Here is a 17,768-nt window from a genome sequence, read left to right on the forward strand (position 1 = left end):
GCTTTGAGGCCCACTTCCACCGCCCTCACAGCCAGCCATGGCGAGCGAAGTCCCTCCTTCGAATCTCTGCTCCTTCCTGTCTCACTTCCTGACCCATTCTTTGTCCTCCCTCTTCTGCATGTGAGGGCTCCTATAATGAGATGGGGCCCACCTGGATAATACAGGATAATCTTCCAATCTCATAACTTTAATCATGCCTACAAAGGTGTTTTTCCCATATAAGTAACATATTCACCGGTTCCAGGGCATAGGGTGTGGATATCTCCAGTGGGCCATTACTCTGCCCACCAGACACAGTTGAAGCACCAAATCTAGATTCCATAACAAGTTTTGTATATAGTCTGGAACAAACACCTCATAAATATTGGGAGTTATATCAAAGGTAATATTTAACTCTAACGCCTGAAATACAAAGTATATACTAAAAGTATAATACACCACCTTAAAGAATGTTGATTTTGTTTTCTGGTATGCCTTAATGAGTAATACATTTCCCCAAATATCACTTACTTTTTCTTTTCCCAATTTCATTTATCTTTTTATTTTTTAGTTCAAGATTGAAAAATGGCAGATTGCCCGTTGTAACAAGAGCAAGCCTCAGAAGTTTATTAATGATTTAATGCAAGTGCTTTACACAAACGAGTACATGGCCACGCACAGCCTGACGGGCGCAAAATCCTCTACTTCAAGGGAGAAAGCTGTCAAGCCCGCTATGAATCAGAATGAAGTTCAAGAAATTATAGGTAATAACATGACTGTATTACATTGTCACATGAATTTGAAATTATTTTACCCTTCAAGGTTAACTTATTCTTTGATGATTTTTTTCTTCTAATTTATTTTTTCTTTGAAAGAAGGAACCACAGGATAGTCTAAACCCTATTAAATATGAAACATTTTGTAGAAAAATTTTACATTAAAAGTAGATATTAAACTAAAACTAAATTTTATATCACTGAAATACTTGTCTTCATAAAATTCATAGCTTTAGAAAAGTAAATTTAATTTTTAAAATCCTTTCAACCATAATTTCAGTAACAATTTATAGCTTATTTTGTCTTTTTTATCATGGTTCTATTTCTTGTTTTTTATTCTAGAAAAACAGAGGTTAATTTGACTCCTATTTATAATTTTTAAGTTAATAAATGTCTTCAAATGTAATAATTTAGATTTCTGTATAAGTTTTTTGCAAATATCCAACAAATTTTGGGAATCACAGAATGCCAGATCTCTATATTTCAATGGCATGTAATTTCTTACTTGGAAAAAGGTCAGTTGGGCTCTAGTTGTGCCAACTGATGTTGGGATGGATAAAATTAAATTCCTAACCTTTTGGAGAAAGGAGACAGAGTTCAGAGCAAGTAGCAAAGTGAAAGTTGAGTGGTACCACAGGAAGACAAATACGTATGTTCTAAATGTATAACGTAGACCTTTGTTATCTCTTGCTTTGCTTTGTAAAACCTGCCTATATGTTCATCTACTTAAATGTTTCATGGGTGTTTGGGCTGCTTTTGCAAAATGGGGCAAAATTATAAGGTGGGTTGCTTCATGTCTTATCTCAGTTTATACCATAAGAAGCAAAGGCCTCGTCAAGTGTTTGTGTTACTGCGGTTTTTACAGGAGTCACCAAGCAGCTATTTCCCAACACCGATGACGTCTCCATCAGAAGAATGATAGGGCAAAAGCTGAACAACTGCACCAAGAAGCCAAATTTAAGCAAAAATATGAACTCTCAGGATATTAAGTAGATCCTTTTGGTACGTACTTTAAATCTTCACAATCCATTTAACGTAGCAAGAAGAGGTAAGGACTTTTATCCTTGGAGAAGCATGTTCCAAACACTGTACTACAGAATACTGGTGGTCTGTGAAATGCTGGTATTCCTGGGGGTGAGGGTGGGGACAGGAACGGGAATATAAACTTGGGAACAATGAGTTTAATTATACAGATTTTCTTTTCCTAGAACCTCAGATATTTTGATACCCTTTAATCTGCTCAAGTGCACCAGAAATCTCTACAAAGAGGCTATGTAGTATGTAGTATTGTCCAAATGTGTTTTTCTGAAGAACTTTTTTTCCTTCACAGAAAATGTGTTAAGGTGTGGGTAGCAGTAGAAAGGAGCCAAAGGAGGAACACGGGACAGTTTAGGAAGTGTTTCTCCAGAACAGAGGTGATGTGTGCCCTCGGGGAAAATCTGTGGGACATCAATGGGACTGAAGTCACAACCCTAAAACAATGATTTGACCTGTGCACAAACTCCTGGCTGGGGTATTGACGGGTTTCCTCCACCATCCCCCATTCTGCTCCTCATTGTCTTTAGATCTTTAAATGAGTTGTTATAGTTTGTTGGTTTGATAAAGATTTTTACGAAGATGTTTGTACTATGCTAGGAAAAAGAATTGTTTCTTTTTAGTGAGTTGTGAGGGAGATGCACTTTAGACTCAGGCCCTGCCCTAGATACAAGTGTGAAGTGGGGCTTCACGTTGGCTTTAGCAACCCAAAGTCCTGGCTGTTCCACTTGTGCTCACCCTTCCTCTCCGTTATTTTGATGGGAAATATGTGAAAAATATGCATTATTGTGTTATTAATATTTTAATTCATAAATAGAGGTATTTAGTAAACACATGGAGGCAGGTTTTTGTTCATTTTGCTCCTACTTTGCCTGTTCTCCACCTAACTCTAGCTGCCACTGAGACCATTTTGTCTTTTTTTCTGTATCCATGAATTCTTTCTCTTTTTTGCTTTATCCTTCCACACCCCCAACTTTCCCCCGATTCCCGACCCAGAGCCGTCAGCCTGCTCTCTATCTATGAGTCCGTCTCTGTTTTCCTTCTGACCATGTTTTAAATGGAGCGTGGAACTGCAGTGATTGCAGTAATGCAACCGACCCGCCCTGCGCCCGTTGCTGACCACCACCCCACCCTCCTTGAGGGTCCCTTACTGTTTTGCTATACAAGTAAGGCTACTGATGAGGGGCAGTAACAGTCTTTCTTCTTTCAAAACAAACAGAACTACTTACCACAACTTCAGGGATCCATTCTCTTGGCTCATGTATATGGGTAGACTGACTTGAAGATTGATAAAAGATAAGGATATCTAGTCCCCAAGTGATTAAAAAGTTCAGTAGACTGTGAATTTCATGACTTCTCAGTTAGTAGTAATTGCTTAAATGAGCTCTTGGAGCATAAATAACACTTTGACATGGTGTTGCCCTGTCTCTTTGGTGTATAATGGCCAAGTTCCCTCTCTAACTGCCGCACAACCAGACACACAAGTCATAGAGCTATCTTTGGTAGCACATTGTTGTATTTCAGAGCCTCTCAAAGCATATCAGTCATCTAACTCCTGCCTTTTTAATGCCTCAGACTGCCAAGGGTAAACACAAAACTCATCTCCGACAAGATCAGTCAGCAGAGTGTTGAAGGAATTGAAGTTAAAGATTTTTGTATCAGTTTTGCTTGTACTTGCCAATAGTATAGTGTGATTAAATCACCTGGATGTGGCCTTGATTAAAATTCTTAAAAAGAACAAATCTTTTGCTATGGACACAACATGTTCCAGTGCCTTCTGAGCCTCAGCCTTTTTTGCCAAGTTGCTTGTGAAAGAAATGGGTGTATCTTGAATCAGAAGCAGAGATTAACAAGGTGTCAGAAGTAAATATGTTCTGAATGGAAAAAAGTTTGTTTTAATTGACAGGCATCTTTCACTTGAAGGCTAGCAAAAGCAAAATTATTTCAAAAGGTCTGAGAAAATAATAAGCTAGGAAGCACAGAAAATACCCTAAGAATTTATCCATGCTTGAAGTAGTAGTCAGACATAGCACCATCTAGTGGTCATTGGAACCCAAAAAGTGACTATACTTTTTTAGGCAAACCATGCCTCCTGCTCAGCCCCTGTCCCCCCAAAGTATTATTTGGAAAAAAAACTTTCCTTGCATTACTATTAGCAGGTGATATGTTGTAAAATCATAAATACTTACATGAATTCTTATTCTTTCAAAAAGCCTAGCATCCCCCACTGATGTGCTCTGTGGCTGACTGTGCCCCCCACGCAGTACTGAGTTCAAGGTTGCCACTGGTCATTTAGATCTGAAAGGACAGCCATCTCCCAGCTGAGACTCATTTCTTTGAGGATTAGTGCTACATTCCATCCTTCCTCCTTTTCCATCTATTCTCTCTCATTCCTCTGACTGCTGTTAGGCCAAAGTGAGAGGCAACAAGCATTTATTTGAGATCCCAAAGAATAGCTATTAGGAAAGCACTGATGCAGGCAGAAACCCAAATAGTGTTCTGATTAGAAGGGAAGGCAAGGATTATTTATGAGAAAGGGAAAGGAAACAATTACATGAATAGAAGGAATTTCTGTTGTTCAGAGAATCTAACACAGTGATGCTAATTCTAAAGAGTGGTTTTAATTTTTAGTCTGGTTGTCATAATACCTACTTTCTTATTATCTTTACATACAGTTGTGTGGGACACAGTGCTATTTTAGGCCCAGTCCAGAGGTTATCTTGCCCCATTTAACATTCCAAGGGTTTGAGAAGTGAGATGTGCAAAGGCCATTCCTCGGGGGTGGCAGCTCTGACTCCAGTTTAAAGTGGCTCCATTTATATTCTGTTTTCCAATGCCTTTAAGTTGCCGGCAGCTTGCCCGTTGCCAAGAGCTTGATGTTGCCAACCTTTCTGGCCTTTCTCCACTTTTTTTTTTTTTGCTTCTCTCTTATAGGAGCTGAAGAAAATTGCATTTATAAGAATAACAGAATATTAGAATACCACCTCTATAACATCCCACTAAGTGGTCAAGAAGCTTTCTCCAGAAATATCCAACACTGCCTCAGAATATATAATCTCTACCATGATATTACATATGTATATATTATAAGTTAAAGATTATCTATTATAGCAGTGCTGAAACAGGGTAGGAGGGCTTTTGTCTGCTGCCTCTCAACCGGGGGATTTTTGAAAATGTCTAGTCACTTTGGTTGTTACAACTGGGTGATACTACTGACATCTAGTGGACAAAAGCCAGGGATGCTGCTATATATCCTCCAATGTATAGGGACCACAAAGAATTACCCGGCCCAGAATACCAACTGTGCCAAGGGTGAAAAATCCTAGTCTAAAGTGTTTTACTTATTTTAGAGATAATGAAACTAAAGCCTAAAGTGGCAAAATGAACTGACAGGGTCCTACCATTAGTGACTATTGGAGAGCCAACACTAGCATAGTTTTCATATTTCTTTTTTTTTGGGGGGGGGGCACTTCACAAAAAGAAATTTACTGAAATCCGCAGAAAAAATAAATTATAGAAACCATACACAACATGGAAATGGCCACATTTGCAAAGTGGTAACCTTGATTAACGACTAGCCATAGATACAAAATGGAATTTATCAGTCCCAAATCTCCTCATCTCTGCTGGAGGGGCCAGTGCAGTACAGGTTCAAATGCGTAAGACTTGGTTCCTGACTCTTAAGAGCTAGCCAAATAATCCCTTAGTTCCAGGCAAACACAAAATGACCCTTCTCAAATCATGGAGGGCTCTGTGTTTCATTTAGTACTAAAGAAGATTCCTTTGTACTCTGACCCTGACCTATCCCTGAAGTATCCTGGGTTCTGGAATTTCTAGGATTCTTCTAGTTCTCCTGGCTGCTGATGGACAAGTCAGACTGTGCTACCAGCACAGCAGCACCTCCTGGTCCGTGGACATAGCATTAGCTTCTCCCCTGGGAAAAGGGCAGGCTGAGCAGCCCACCACAAGGGCCTCCCGTGTGGCCAGAGATCTTTGGAGTGGACATCGGGCCTTGGGGTAGAAGGCCTGGCAGGCAAAGGTGCCACTCTGCAGCAGGTGGAATGCAGGTTGAGGCTTGGCCATGAGGAGCAAGTCAGAGAAGAAGAAGAACAATTAGGAGAGGATCCCCACAGGGAGGCACCACCAACTGGTTCCTACACCAGCCAGCCCTGGTGTAGGAACCAGCAACCTGAGGTCAGCCAGCCCCTTTGCCTGGCGTCCACTGAGCAGAACCTGGACACGCTGGAGGAGCTGGTCACTCTTCTGTTTCTGCCCAGTGGTGAGGACTTCCTGGGCAGTCTCGCTGTTTAACCAAGCAGCCCGTGTGGGCTACCAGTGCTCAGGGCAGTTGGGACTTGAGTTTTCCACCAAAGCAACAACAAGATTCTCACACTGCTGGAGACTCTGCAGAGCCAGAATGAGCAAGTCCTGGAGCTGGAGGCCTCCAAACTCAGGGTGGCCTTCCTGAAGCTGCACAAACTTCCAGACACATTTCCTTCCGCACAGCCGTCCAGGACCATTCTGCATTGGCAGCAAATTGAGCATAGAGGTCCAGGTGGGGGCAGAAGCCCTCCAGGCCCTGTCCCCAGTGCCCTCCTTCCCAGAAGGGAAGCAGCTCTTGATTTGCATATAAATGAGCTCCCAGGGCCCAAACAGGGTCTGGCGTTCTGGCAGTCACAGCATGCCCTTAGCTTTCAGAGTTCCCATGAAGTATGTGGTCACCAGCCCCAGCTGTTCCTGGCAGTGCTGCTAGGTCTCCCGCAGCTCCCAGGCAGTGTGGGAGCGTTTCTGCTCCCAGAGGGCAAGCTGCTCTTGCACCAGCCACCGAGCAGTGGGGCCGGACTCTCCATGACTGGCCAAAGGTAGTTGCCTGTAGTTCATCTAGACTGGTGTTTGATCAAACAATGGTACCACAGCCTAGCCAAGCTGACACATAAAATGAAATGCTTCAGGGCCAGGACGTCTGGTTTTGAAGCCTGCTCCACCTCTTAATAAATGCACAGCCTTTGGAAAGGCACTAGACCTCTCTGAATTTACCTAGCTCAGGAATGGATCCAGGATTTGTGGAACCTACAGCTTATAAAATGTGGACAATTCTCTTTAAGAAAAGAAACACGAAAATTATGAACACACAGTTTGTTACAACTGTATATATTAATTTTGAATAAATAAATCATGAAAACTACATAATGGTTAAAAGTTAACAAATGTCTCAAATATCCCATTATGTAGAGGAAATTACATATTGTTGTTAACATCTCTACAATACTTTTATTCTATTTTGGGAGGATCGCGTACGTGTGAGTTGCCTCTTCATTTGACAACAATTTTGTAAAGCCTTTTCCATAAAAAGAATAGAAAAATAATTTAGACTATCCTCTAGATAGAAACTTGCTTTTTTTTCCTTTTTGACAGTCTATAGAGGTTTGTTTTAAGTTCTCAACTCTATTAAAAGTGTGATTTTTAGGATTGTTGTCAAATTCAGGAAACCTCTATTGAGTTTCTTTGTACCTGAGCTATAAGATTTCAGGGCATTTCAAGTTTGCTGTGGAGTAAGTGCTCTTAAATATTCTTTGAATTGACCGTGTTCATAGCATTCCTAGAAGACACTGCAACCTGGAATGACCAGCAATAATGTAACTATACATGAACGAGATCGCAGAGCCAAAATATATCTCCCAGCCAGTCTTTAACAAAATCTCAGAAACACCCAGTGACACTGTCACAGGTTACAGTTCGAGGACAAACTATGAATGAGGGGCAGTTACAATGGAGAGAGACAATGGTCTTAACTGATTATGGCTGAAATACCTAATTTTGGCAAATTTAACATAAACATGTGAGGATATTATAGGGCCTCTTTCTTGCAAGGTCCCAATGCAAGTAAGTGGTATTCGCTTCATAGTAAATCTGCCTCTGACCAGCTTAGCTCATTTGACTTTCTTGAGTTTTAAAGAGGTAAAGCAGATTGGGGAAATTGCCTGATATTTAAGAATCAATAAATGTTACTAAAGAATGAAAAAAGAATTGTTGATAAATTTTTAAGATGGTTGATGGGTATGTGGGAATGGTTCATTTTACTCTGTGTGTTTGGAATTTTACCTATTGAAAAGTTTCTTAATAGAATCAAAATGTATGTTAAACATTTTAACTGTTATCTATACTGAAATTCTCTGAATAGATCACAAAAGAATTCATAAGTCACCTCAATAGTAATACCTCTTATTAACAATTTGTATTTTTAAGCAAAAATTTATACTGGACTCAAAAATAAATAATTCATACCGCTGTTAACATACTATAAGAATTCTAAAATGAATTTGCTTTGTTTCTTGAAATTTGTTTTCTATAGGCACTGTCAGTATCTGAAATAAAGCACCTCCAGTTTTCAATCTAACATTGGCTTTTGTTGGAGAATCTGCCCCCTGCTGGCAGTGAGCACAGACGCACGGCAGGGACAGGCTGTGACACATCTGTAACATCGATGGACTCTTCCAGTGGAGCAGCAAGCTTGCTGAAGAAGCTGCATGTAGATTCCACCCTAAATACCCACAATGCATCAAACTAGAGAATTTTTAGCAGTCAAATAAGCATGCGTTATGATTTCTTGCATTTTTCTATTCCCAAATGCTTCCTGTACAGCTCACTTAACACGATAGCCAAGTGCTGTACGTGTATCATTACCAGTCACTCTCCGTGTTAGTTTCCAGGTCTTTCGCATGAGCACACGTGTGGGACAGTGCGGTGACGTAATCAGTGTCCACGAGCAGCAGAGCAGCAAAGTCATCCTAAAGTCTGGTTATCATGTCTAACCAAGCAATAGGGTTTTAGCAATAAAATTCAGGATAATTCTGTTACTTAAAGTGTATCAAATAGAAATAAAAAATGAGAGCAGCAAAACCTTTTATTTTAAAATGAAACTATTTCATTGTAGTCATAAACAGGAAATAAACCCAAATTTAATTTTTGTGATTGTTTAAACAAGGAATCAACTTTCAGGGGAAAAAAACTTATGTTGGTTTACATGCTTTTAACTCCTTATTGCTCAAAATATAATTACAGATATGTAATGTAAAACATCAATATCATCTAAAACATTCTTTATCAGAGGTAATATTCTATATATTTGGTTATATTGTTACACTGCTTAGTTTTAACTGGTTTGTTTCCATAGCTTCAGAAGAAAAAACAATTAAACAAAATCGTATGGGATTGATAATCACACAAAAAGGAAAAATGCCATTTTGTAAATGAATGAAGCTAAAACACTCTTCATCAAGAAGCTTCTCCTTCGAGGTCAGGTGGTCACACGTGACGACTCTGCATCGCTGCACCAGGCTTCTTCAGCGCGCGGAGTTAGGTAGAACCTTGTAGAAAGGATACACATCACCGAAAGTTCAGTACTGTGGGCCCAGGGAACATTCCATAAATGTTGCTTGATACCAGTGTAGTTGTACAAAATGAATATTCTTAAGGAAATAACTTCTGTTAACATTTGCTACTTTTACTTAAATATAAATAAATACCATTGAAAGCATAAAAAGTATTTGCTTGTTTTTATTAATGTATAAAATCCAGGGGGTGGGGATCCCTTTCTATGCTCATGGCTTCTTTACCCACACATTAAGGCAATGTGACTCTGGCTTGTTTGTCCTCTAAAGAGCTCTGCTATGTAGAATATACACACAATACCCATAGTAAATGTTCATTCTCTGTAGGATATATATGCAAATGTTCAGGGTGCTTAATATTATACATGTTATTTCCTAAAAAAAAAAAACTTGTAATATAAGTTTTGCCAACTCAATATAAATAAAATTCACTTTGCAAAACACAGCTGTATTATTCAAATGACACGTCTATGGTTCTTCCTTAAAGTGTTTTCAGATAGCCCTGGCCAGACAGCTCAGTTGGTCAGAGCATTATCCCAATACATCAAGGTCATGGGTTTGATCCCCAGTGAGGGCACATTCGAGAATCAGCTGATGAATGTATCAATAAGTGGAACAAAAATCTTGATGTTTCTCTCTCTTCCTTCCTTTCTAATATCAACCAATACAAATTTTTAGAAAGTATTTTGAGATTGTTTATATTTTTATGGATGATAGAATGTATGTATTGTTTTTAATTCAGGTTCATATATTGGTTCTAAATTAGTTACAAGTTAAGAAGACTATTGAAACTGAATGGAGTACCCAGAAAGCAATTGATAGCCATATATGTGTAATGTACATATTATGTATTCAGATATATAAGAATTTAGAATATGATTAAAGTAGAACCTTTAATAACTAGGGAAAGGGATGCTTATTCAATAAGTGGTACAAAAACAACTGGTAAATGAAAATTAAGTTAAACCATATTTCTACTTTAAATCATATTTCATAAAGAATTACAGATTAATAAAAAGTAAAAATGGGACTAAGGTGAAAGGACTATTTTTATATTCTCTGAAGGGGAAAGCGTATCTAAGTCTATAGTAACTAGGGCAAAGTGTCAAAGGACATTTTACTAATGTGAGTTGTGCATGTCCGTGTGAGGTCTTCCTACACGTGTGACACCATAGTTTGTTAAGATTTTTCACCCCAGTGTATGGTCAGCATTTTCATCTGTTTTGTGACATTCTTCTTGTGAATATTTTTCATGCATTCATTAATTTTGCAGCTTTTCTTCACATTTTAAAAAATAAAATCTTGTACAGATTCTGGGCCTTAGCCTTTCTTGAACACATTTTTTTTTTAATGGTTCTGCAAATTGTTTTTTTCTTTTAACTTTGCAATGCACCATAAACATTTTTCCATGCAAAGATGAAAATCTACTGAAACACAGAGGGCTCCAGCTGGGTAATGAGAGTGGCACCTAAAGCAAAGTATTAGCATAAAGCCTTGGGCTGGTGAATGCCTGCCGGGGCACTACTCAAAAGGCCTTCCAAGCCCTTTTGTGGGGCCCTACTGCCACCCCTGAGTTCCCTGGGGCCCCTCTGGTGAAAGGGTCCTGTAAACTTTTTTGCATCCACATAACCCCCATCTACTCCCATTTCTGTCTGGTTTTCCTCATCTCATCCTCTGCCCTAGCGATCTCATCAAATTCTCTTATCATCTCTTCATTGCTCAAAGGCATATGGTATATGGCCTCTTAGCATTTCTGGAGGCACTGAACCAGCCCCTCGTTGGTTTTTTGGTTGGCTTTCCTGGTGCGTCAACCCCAGAGGGGTGCTTTCCTGCAGCCCTTGGTTTCATGGCTGGTTTTCCTTCTTTTGGTTTTCCCTCACTGGCTGGTTTTCCCTGGCTCTCCGACTTTCCCTCTACCACTGGCCGTCCCTCTTCTTTAGACTTTCCCTCCTTCTCTGTTTTTTTCCTCTCCTCTAGTACTTCCTCAGCTTCTGTCTCTCTCTTGTTTTCTCTTTCCCTCATTTTCTAACTTTTCCTTATCTTCTAGAGTATGCGCTACTTCTGGCTTTCCAGCATCCTGAGGCTGTTCTTTGTTTTCCATCGCCCCTCGATTTTCAGGCATTCCTTCATTTTCACTGAAGTTTTTCGATGTGGAAACATCCCCTCCTTTTCCTGTCCTGCTGAAATTCTGGACAGGTTCATCCTTTTCTAGCCCAGCCTAATGCTAAGAACAGATCTTAAAGAAACGGGGGCAACAATCAAGAGTTCGCAGATGGCTCAGGGTCCTACCACAGCGAAGGAGGGTGGGCACCCAGACTGGGCTCCACATTGGTGCCTGGGGGAACTCATTTTTTTAATGACATGATTTTTTCCTTGCCCAGCTATTTGCACAGGGGTTCATCGATGATGGGGGGCCAGAGCTCCTTTTCAGGCTTCAAACCTTTCAAAGGAACTCTCTTTCCTGTCATAGAGACTACTGGTTCAGGCCCGCATGGCTCCTCTGAGAAATTTTTAGTGTAGCTCTGCTGCCTCTGGTTCTCTGAACCAGGCTAAGTCTGGAAGGACTCCTGTCACCAGCCCTGCAGCAGCAGCAGTGGCAGCAGAGGGTAGAGTCCCCTGCCCTTCCAGATGAGCCCTTCACCTGCAGGAACTATGATTTTGCAGGATCTTTGTGAGATCTGCGGCTAGGAGCCCTCCAGATACTCTCTGTGTCTTTTCTCTGCATCCCAACCCTGTGACTCCTGCTGAAGCTTACCTCCCCCTCAGCTGCTAGATTTATAGGTTGTAGATTTCGCACCTCTGGATGTTTTTCCATTTCAGGATGTATACTTCTGCTGGTACTGTGTGATATTTGCCACTCATGAGGTGCCTTGGCATTCTCCTTGTATTTTCTTCCCAATTTTACTTCTTTTAGCTACTTTTGAAAGTCTTCGGATTCTGCTGATTCTATCAGTTGCTTATTTTTCTAAAAATAGCAGGCTAGGGTGTTTTGTTGTTGTTTTATTTCTCCTTGTTGTTTTATTTGATTTTTTAGGTAAGAAAAACATAAGTAGGGCTACCTGCATGTTCTTTCTGGGGAGTTACAGCCAGTGTTGCTGCTATAGCAACAAGGTCAGAGTTTTATTATAGTTTTTATATTCCTCAGTAAACACTTACATTTTTATATAGCTCCTGCACATTTTTAAAATCATTTTAATACCTAGGTATTTTATTTTTATTGTTGCTATATAATTGGTCATTGCTATATAGAAAAATTAATGTTTGACTTTCTTTTTAAAGCATGTAAATAGTTTACTCTATTTTTAAGCATTTACCTTACTCTTTTCTTTTTTTCTCTTGTTTTTTTCTAGCCAAAAGAAATTCTTCAAATAATGATAGTTTTGTCTCCCTTAAAATTTTTTTTTTGCTATTTTCTCTTTCTTATTTCATTGCATTGCTTACAATTTCCAAAAGAAGTTAAATAGTAGTGATAGTAGGCAAGTTCATTTTATTCCTCCGTTGGTCTCTCAGTATAACGAGGGATGAATGGTAGCTATCTCACTATTTACTAGTTTGCATTTCTCTATTTATGGGTGTTTAATGGGGCATTTGTATTACTTCTTTTACAAAAATATCTGTTCATGTCTCTCCTTGTTAAGTTGTTAACAGCCAGAAGAGATCGTGGACTCTATTTCCTCATTTTACAGATGTGGACCTTAATCCAGGAGACGTTAAGCACCTAGACTCTGCTTTTCCCAAACTTACTAGAAGGCCTGTACGTTAAACTGGCTACTGAGCCTGCCATTCTTGTCTATGAAACAGCAGAAGATGGCCTGAACTCCCGCATATTTTAAATATTTAAAAATTTTTATCTTCACCTGAGGACATTTTTTTTCTGTGCTTTTTTAGACAGAGAGGAAGGGAGAGAGGAAAGGAGAGAGAGAAGCCTCAGTGTGAGAGAGAAGCACTGATGGGTTGCCCACAGTGTGCGCCCAGACTGGGGTTTGTACGCGTCCGGAAGAGGCATCGCCCACGCCTGGGCCCTGACCTGGATCAAACCAGCCACCCAGGCATGCCACAGGCAATCAAACCCACAACCTTTCAGCTACAAGACGGCGCTCCAACCAACTGAGCCACACTGGCCAGAGCCCAAACTCCTGCATGTTTCTCCTGCAACACACTGTGTGAAATGTAGTGCACCGTATGTGAGAGAATCATATCAATCAGTACTGTGGACAAGCAGAATTGTTTGGCCTGACTTCCCTCAGGCGCTCCCTCTGAAACCCAGGACCAAATTAAAATATTTAGACTGAACTCAGGGCCCTAAAGCTTAGGATAGATTTCAAAGCAGAAAATGTTACCAGGGATAAAGAGGACTATTTCATGATGGTTAAAGAGACAATTTATCCACAGGACACTCCCGAAGATTAAGGACAAAGTAACAGAGCTTTTAAGATGCATGAAACAAAACCTGATAGAAATAGATAAGGAGAAATACACAAAGCCACAATTATAACTGATTTCAAAGCCCTTTTCTCAGTCGTTATCATTCAAGTAAACAGGAAGTTAAAAAGGGTCCCAAGGTCCTTCTTCCTCTTTCTTTAGTAGAACACCTCATCAGACTCATCAAAAAAGATCTGATTTGAAAAGATGTTCCTCAAACCTCACCTGCAGCAATCCCATTAGAGATGGCTCCTGTTTTTCTTGGAGATTTCATCACTTTCATTCTCACCCCAAAACTTCATGATGGTCTTCTAGAAGCAATGAAAATTATAATCAATTAGCCCTTTTCTTTCAAAACTTTCTCCTCTGACAAAGCAAACAAGAGTCAGAAATATTGTCACTTCTTTTATTTTTATTTATTTTTTAAAAGATTTTTGTCAAGATTTTATGAGGGAGGACCCCCCAGAAAAGGAATTTATTTATAAAAATTGTGTATTTATTCTTACACATGAAAATTTCAGGCACCTTCAAAGTTCTCGCCACTTGATGCAATACACCTATCAAGACATTTTTCCACTGCTCCAGTTTTTGAACTCGTCGATTTTGGTGCCTTTTAGTGTTTCTGCCGTTTTTTGTTTCACCTCTTGCACATCAGCAAAATGCTTCCCTTTGAGGAATTTTTCCTTCAGGAAAACAAGAAAAAAGTTTCCCCAAAGTTTCCTCCATTTTGGAAGGAGACTGGGTGAATGGGTGGGGGGGGTCATGGGGGTCATGCAATTCTTGGTCAAAAACTGCTGAACACTCAATGCAGTGTGGGCAGGTGTGCTCATAAATCACCACCATGAAATGGAGAAATGTACTGAAAGAGTCTCCAAAAATATTCACTGAAGCCAAACACAGCCTCTCACAATAATGCCCGCTGGTACACTGATCAGACAGGTTCCTGGAACACTCACCTAGTGGCGGGAGCCTGTACTACAAGGGGCCTGCACTCCTAAAGATAATTCCCTTTTTGGGGAGAGCCCTCCTTGTATTTATTTCAGAGAGAGGTGAAGGGAGGGAGGCACAGAGGGAGAGAAACATCCATATGTGAGAGAGAAACATTGATCAGTTGCTTCTTACACGCTCCCGACCAGGGACCTGGCCCACAACCCAGGCCTGTGCCCTGACTGGAGTCAAACCGGTGATTTTTCAGTTCTCAGACCCTCAGTTCACTGAGCCACACCAGCCAGGGCAAGAAATACAGTCACTTCTTTTAAATAAAGACCTGTTGTAATATTCAGCTTCACAATGGCTGTTAATTCTTTGTAGGGGGTTCCTGCTCTATCTTCTTTGAAACCATGAATACAAGAGATGTCAACAGAGCTCCATAGGTTTGCATCTACTGGGGTACTATCAGTTACAACATAAATTTTACTGACCACAAACAGAAGTGCCATTTCAATTCCAAAATTTGACATAAAGAAGTTCCGCAAATTCTCCTGGGTTGGGAGATGGGTAATCAATTTCTGAACCATTTTTCTAAAAGCTTCAAATATTGGATGATCATACATTCTTGTCAGGTAAAAGCTAAGGAGATTTTTTTTCTAATTCTTCTGCAACGTCATTGTTTGCTCTCTGTTGACAATCCCTTTGCGTTTCAATTTTGTAGTCATCCAACACACCATCCACTTTATGAATACACACCTCAAGGTTGCTGTCGATGGTCACTTCGTGAGCCCCGGTCGCTGTGAGGCAGAGTCTGGCCAGGCCTTCCATGTAATAATCGTCCTGGGACTCAATAACACATATCAGTGTTCCTGTTCTCCTGAAGATCATGTCATAGTCAAATGTGGAGTCAAAAAAGTCATTATTTCCTGGGAAGTCCCAAACCTAAAAACTAAAGGAGCAGTTGGATACATCTTCTCCGCATGTCTTAATAGTGCTAAGAACAGTGTTTGCTTGGGAGATGTTTTGTGAAAAACAACTTTCTGAATAGACCACTTTCTGTTTCTACTCAGGCCCATAGGCAGAATTCTTAGCTTCACTTCAGTCTAAAGGGTGGGGGAAAGATTCGTTGCCGGCTGCTGGAAACCTATGTCTGAACTGAGGTTTTGCCTGGAGCTTCATGTGAGCCCCAGAGGCAAGGGCTGTGTATCCCTGTGCCAGGCAGAGCATTTGTAGTGTTTGCCCCCTATTCCACCTGCCTGTCCCTGTAGGAGTCAGCCAGAAAGCCTAATATATATTCCTGTTTAAAACACACACACATATACACATGCACAAAATGCTTAGAAAATTAGGACTCAGAGGAAATTTCCTCAAACCAATAAAGGACCTCTATTTAACACAAGTAATCACATGCCACGTTTTCATTTAGAACAGCAAAAAACAGCCTCTGAAAAGGTAAATATCTGCTGGGCTCAAATAACAGATGGCAATAAAGTCAGCTGAAAAATTAAGACAATATTATTCCCAAAGAAGTACTGTAGAGTCAAGGTGACTTTGGGGACTACTGCTGTCATACTCAATATGAAACTTTGTTCTCTGAAGTTGTAAAGTATCAGACACTTTGTTGTTCAAAAATGTACCAGTAATAGTGAAATATCTCTCCCTTGGCTAGTCACTTTGACACAGAGAACCAGCCTCATAGTCCAAACCCAGTTCAGAGCTACAGCTAAGGAATTTGTAGGCACAACATTTAGAATTTATGTTACTTTGTAGCCTCCAAGGTAACAGGACCCCCAGGTCCACATTGCAGTCCAAACTTGATTTGAGCTCACACAGCCTTAATTGGCTTTGAACGTACCCAAACACTGTTTCCCTTAAATTTCACCTACCTTTACCCTTCCTCACAATCTTCTAATAAAACTATTCCTTTTTGTATGACCTCACTCATCGTAAGTTTGGCTCAAAATCATTAAGGTGATTTGGGAGGACCACAGATTTGTGAGAGTACAAATGATCTTAGGCTGATAGGGCAAGAAGAAAAAGTTTTAAAAGAATGTTCAGTTAACATTTGCTTTCATCCATTTTATCTGTTCACAGTTTTTTTGTGAATATTGAAGAGAAAAAGGCTGGCCACTATTTTGGTAAGGCAATGTCTGAGCAAACCAAGAAAAAGCATTTTAACATCGTGAATCTCATATCTAGACCAGCAATTTTCAACCTTTTCCATCTCATGGCACACGTAAACTAATTACTAATTACTCTGCAGCTCACCAAAATAAATAAATAAATAAATATATATATATATATATATATGCCAATATGACAAAAAATACATGTAATTTTGAGTCATTCACACTGAATGTCTATTGTTGTGTTGGCTATTGTCATTTTCTTAATTTGATAATCCACGGGGAAAAGGTCAGTGCCCCTGTCAGGCATTGCATGTTTTAGAAATTCCTGCTGCACACCAGTTGAAAATCGCTGATCTATACCAATATTTGACTGTAAAAATAAGAGAGAGATTGAAAGAAAAAGCTCTTCTATTCTTTTTTGGTGGAATTACAGCCTAGAGAAACACTAGCGCTATAGCTGGGACTCGTTTTCCAGTCTCCCCGAGCGATCTCCCTGCACGGAGAACTACAACTCCCAGCGTCCCCCGCGGTGCAGGTGAGTGGGTAGGTGGGGACCGTGGGAAAGGTGATCCGGGGGCTCGCGGGCCAGAATTGGCCGCCCCCCTGCAGAAGTGGCTTTGCACCCCTTTTCGCGGGAGGCGTCCGAGCTCACCCGGGGCCTGGTCACCCCAGAGCGAAGCGGCGCTGGGCGGGGACGGAGCTCTGGCGGTGGCTGTCCGCGGCGGGGATGACGGCGACAGCGGCCCCGGGACAGCGGGAGCTGCGGTGCTGTCAGTTAGGTGGAGGGAGAAACGGGAGATCGGGGGTCGCAGAAATGTGAGCGGGCGAGCGGCGGAGGGTTTTCTGCGCCAGGGCTCGAAAGACGGGCTGGCTCCTCGGAGGTGAGCCTGCATCCGTCGGTGGTGAGCCCGCATCCCTCGGTGGTGAGCCTGCATCCGTCGGTGGTGAGCCCGCATCCCTCGGAGGGAAGCCTGCATCCCTCGGAGGGGAGCCCGCATCCCTCGGTGGTGAGCCTGCATCTCTCGGTGGTGAGCCTGCATCCCTCGGAGGGGAGCCCGCATCCCTCGGTGGTGAGCCCGCATCCCTCGGAGGGAAGCCTGCATCCC

General features: G+C 41.0%; 2 protein-coding genes and 2 pseudogenes across 3 annotated transcripts in view; 1 reads left to right on the top strand and 3 right to left on the bottom strand.

Moving 5' to 3' along the window:
- Window positions 1-9,527, top strand: part of BEND6 (BEN domain containing 6) — a 54,824-nt gene extending 45,297 nt beyond the window's left edge. For both annotated transcript variants that reach the window (XM_024576635.4, XM_024576634.4), the window contains 3 exons: window positions 551-743; window positions 1,621-1,757; window positions 8,143-9,527. In XM_024576635.4, coding sequence (XP_024432403.2) covers window positions 551-743; window positions 1,621-1,748 — 321 coding nt within the window. In that variant the 3' untranslated portion in view covers window positions 1,749-1,757; window positions 8,143-9,527. The remainder of the gene's footprint in view (window positions 1-550; window positions 744-1,620; window positions 1,758-8,142) is intronic.
- On the bottom strand, window positions 5,592-6,640 carry LOC112319250 (rho guanine nucleotide exchange factor 39 pseudogene; annotated as a pseudogene).
- Window positions 9,528-10,662: 1,135 nt separating the features above from the next.
- LOC112319251 (transcription elongation factor A protein-like 4) lies at window positions 10,663-11,996 on the bottom strand (annotated as a pseudogene).
- A 1,918-nt stretch (window positions 11,997-13,914) lies between these two features.
- LOC139440362 (ras-related GTP-binding protein D-like) lies at window positions 13,915-17,765 on the bottom strand. The gene is given in 5 exon segments (XM_071219696.1): window positions 13,915-14,003; window positions 14,829-15,177; window positions 15,179-15,475; window positions 15,571-15,636; window positions 17,109-17,765. Coding segments are annotated over 5 exon segments (1,458 nt in total).
- Between the last annotated feature and the right edge of the window lie 3 nt (window positions 17,766-17,768).

The sequence above is a fragment of the Desmodus rotundus genome, chromosome 11, assembly GCF_022682495.2.
Source record: "Desmodus rotundus isolate HL8 chromosome 11, HLdesRot8A.1, whole genome shotgun sequence".
Classification (NCBI taxonomy): Eukaryota; Metazoa; Chordata; class Mammalia; order Chiroptera; family Phyllostomidae; genus Desmodus; species Desmodus rotundus.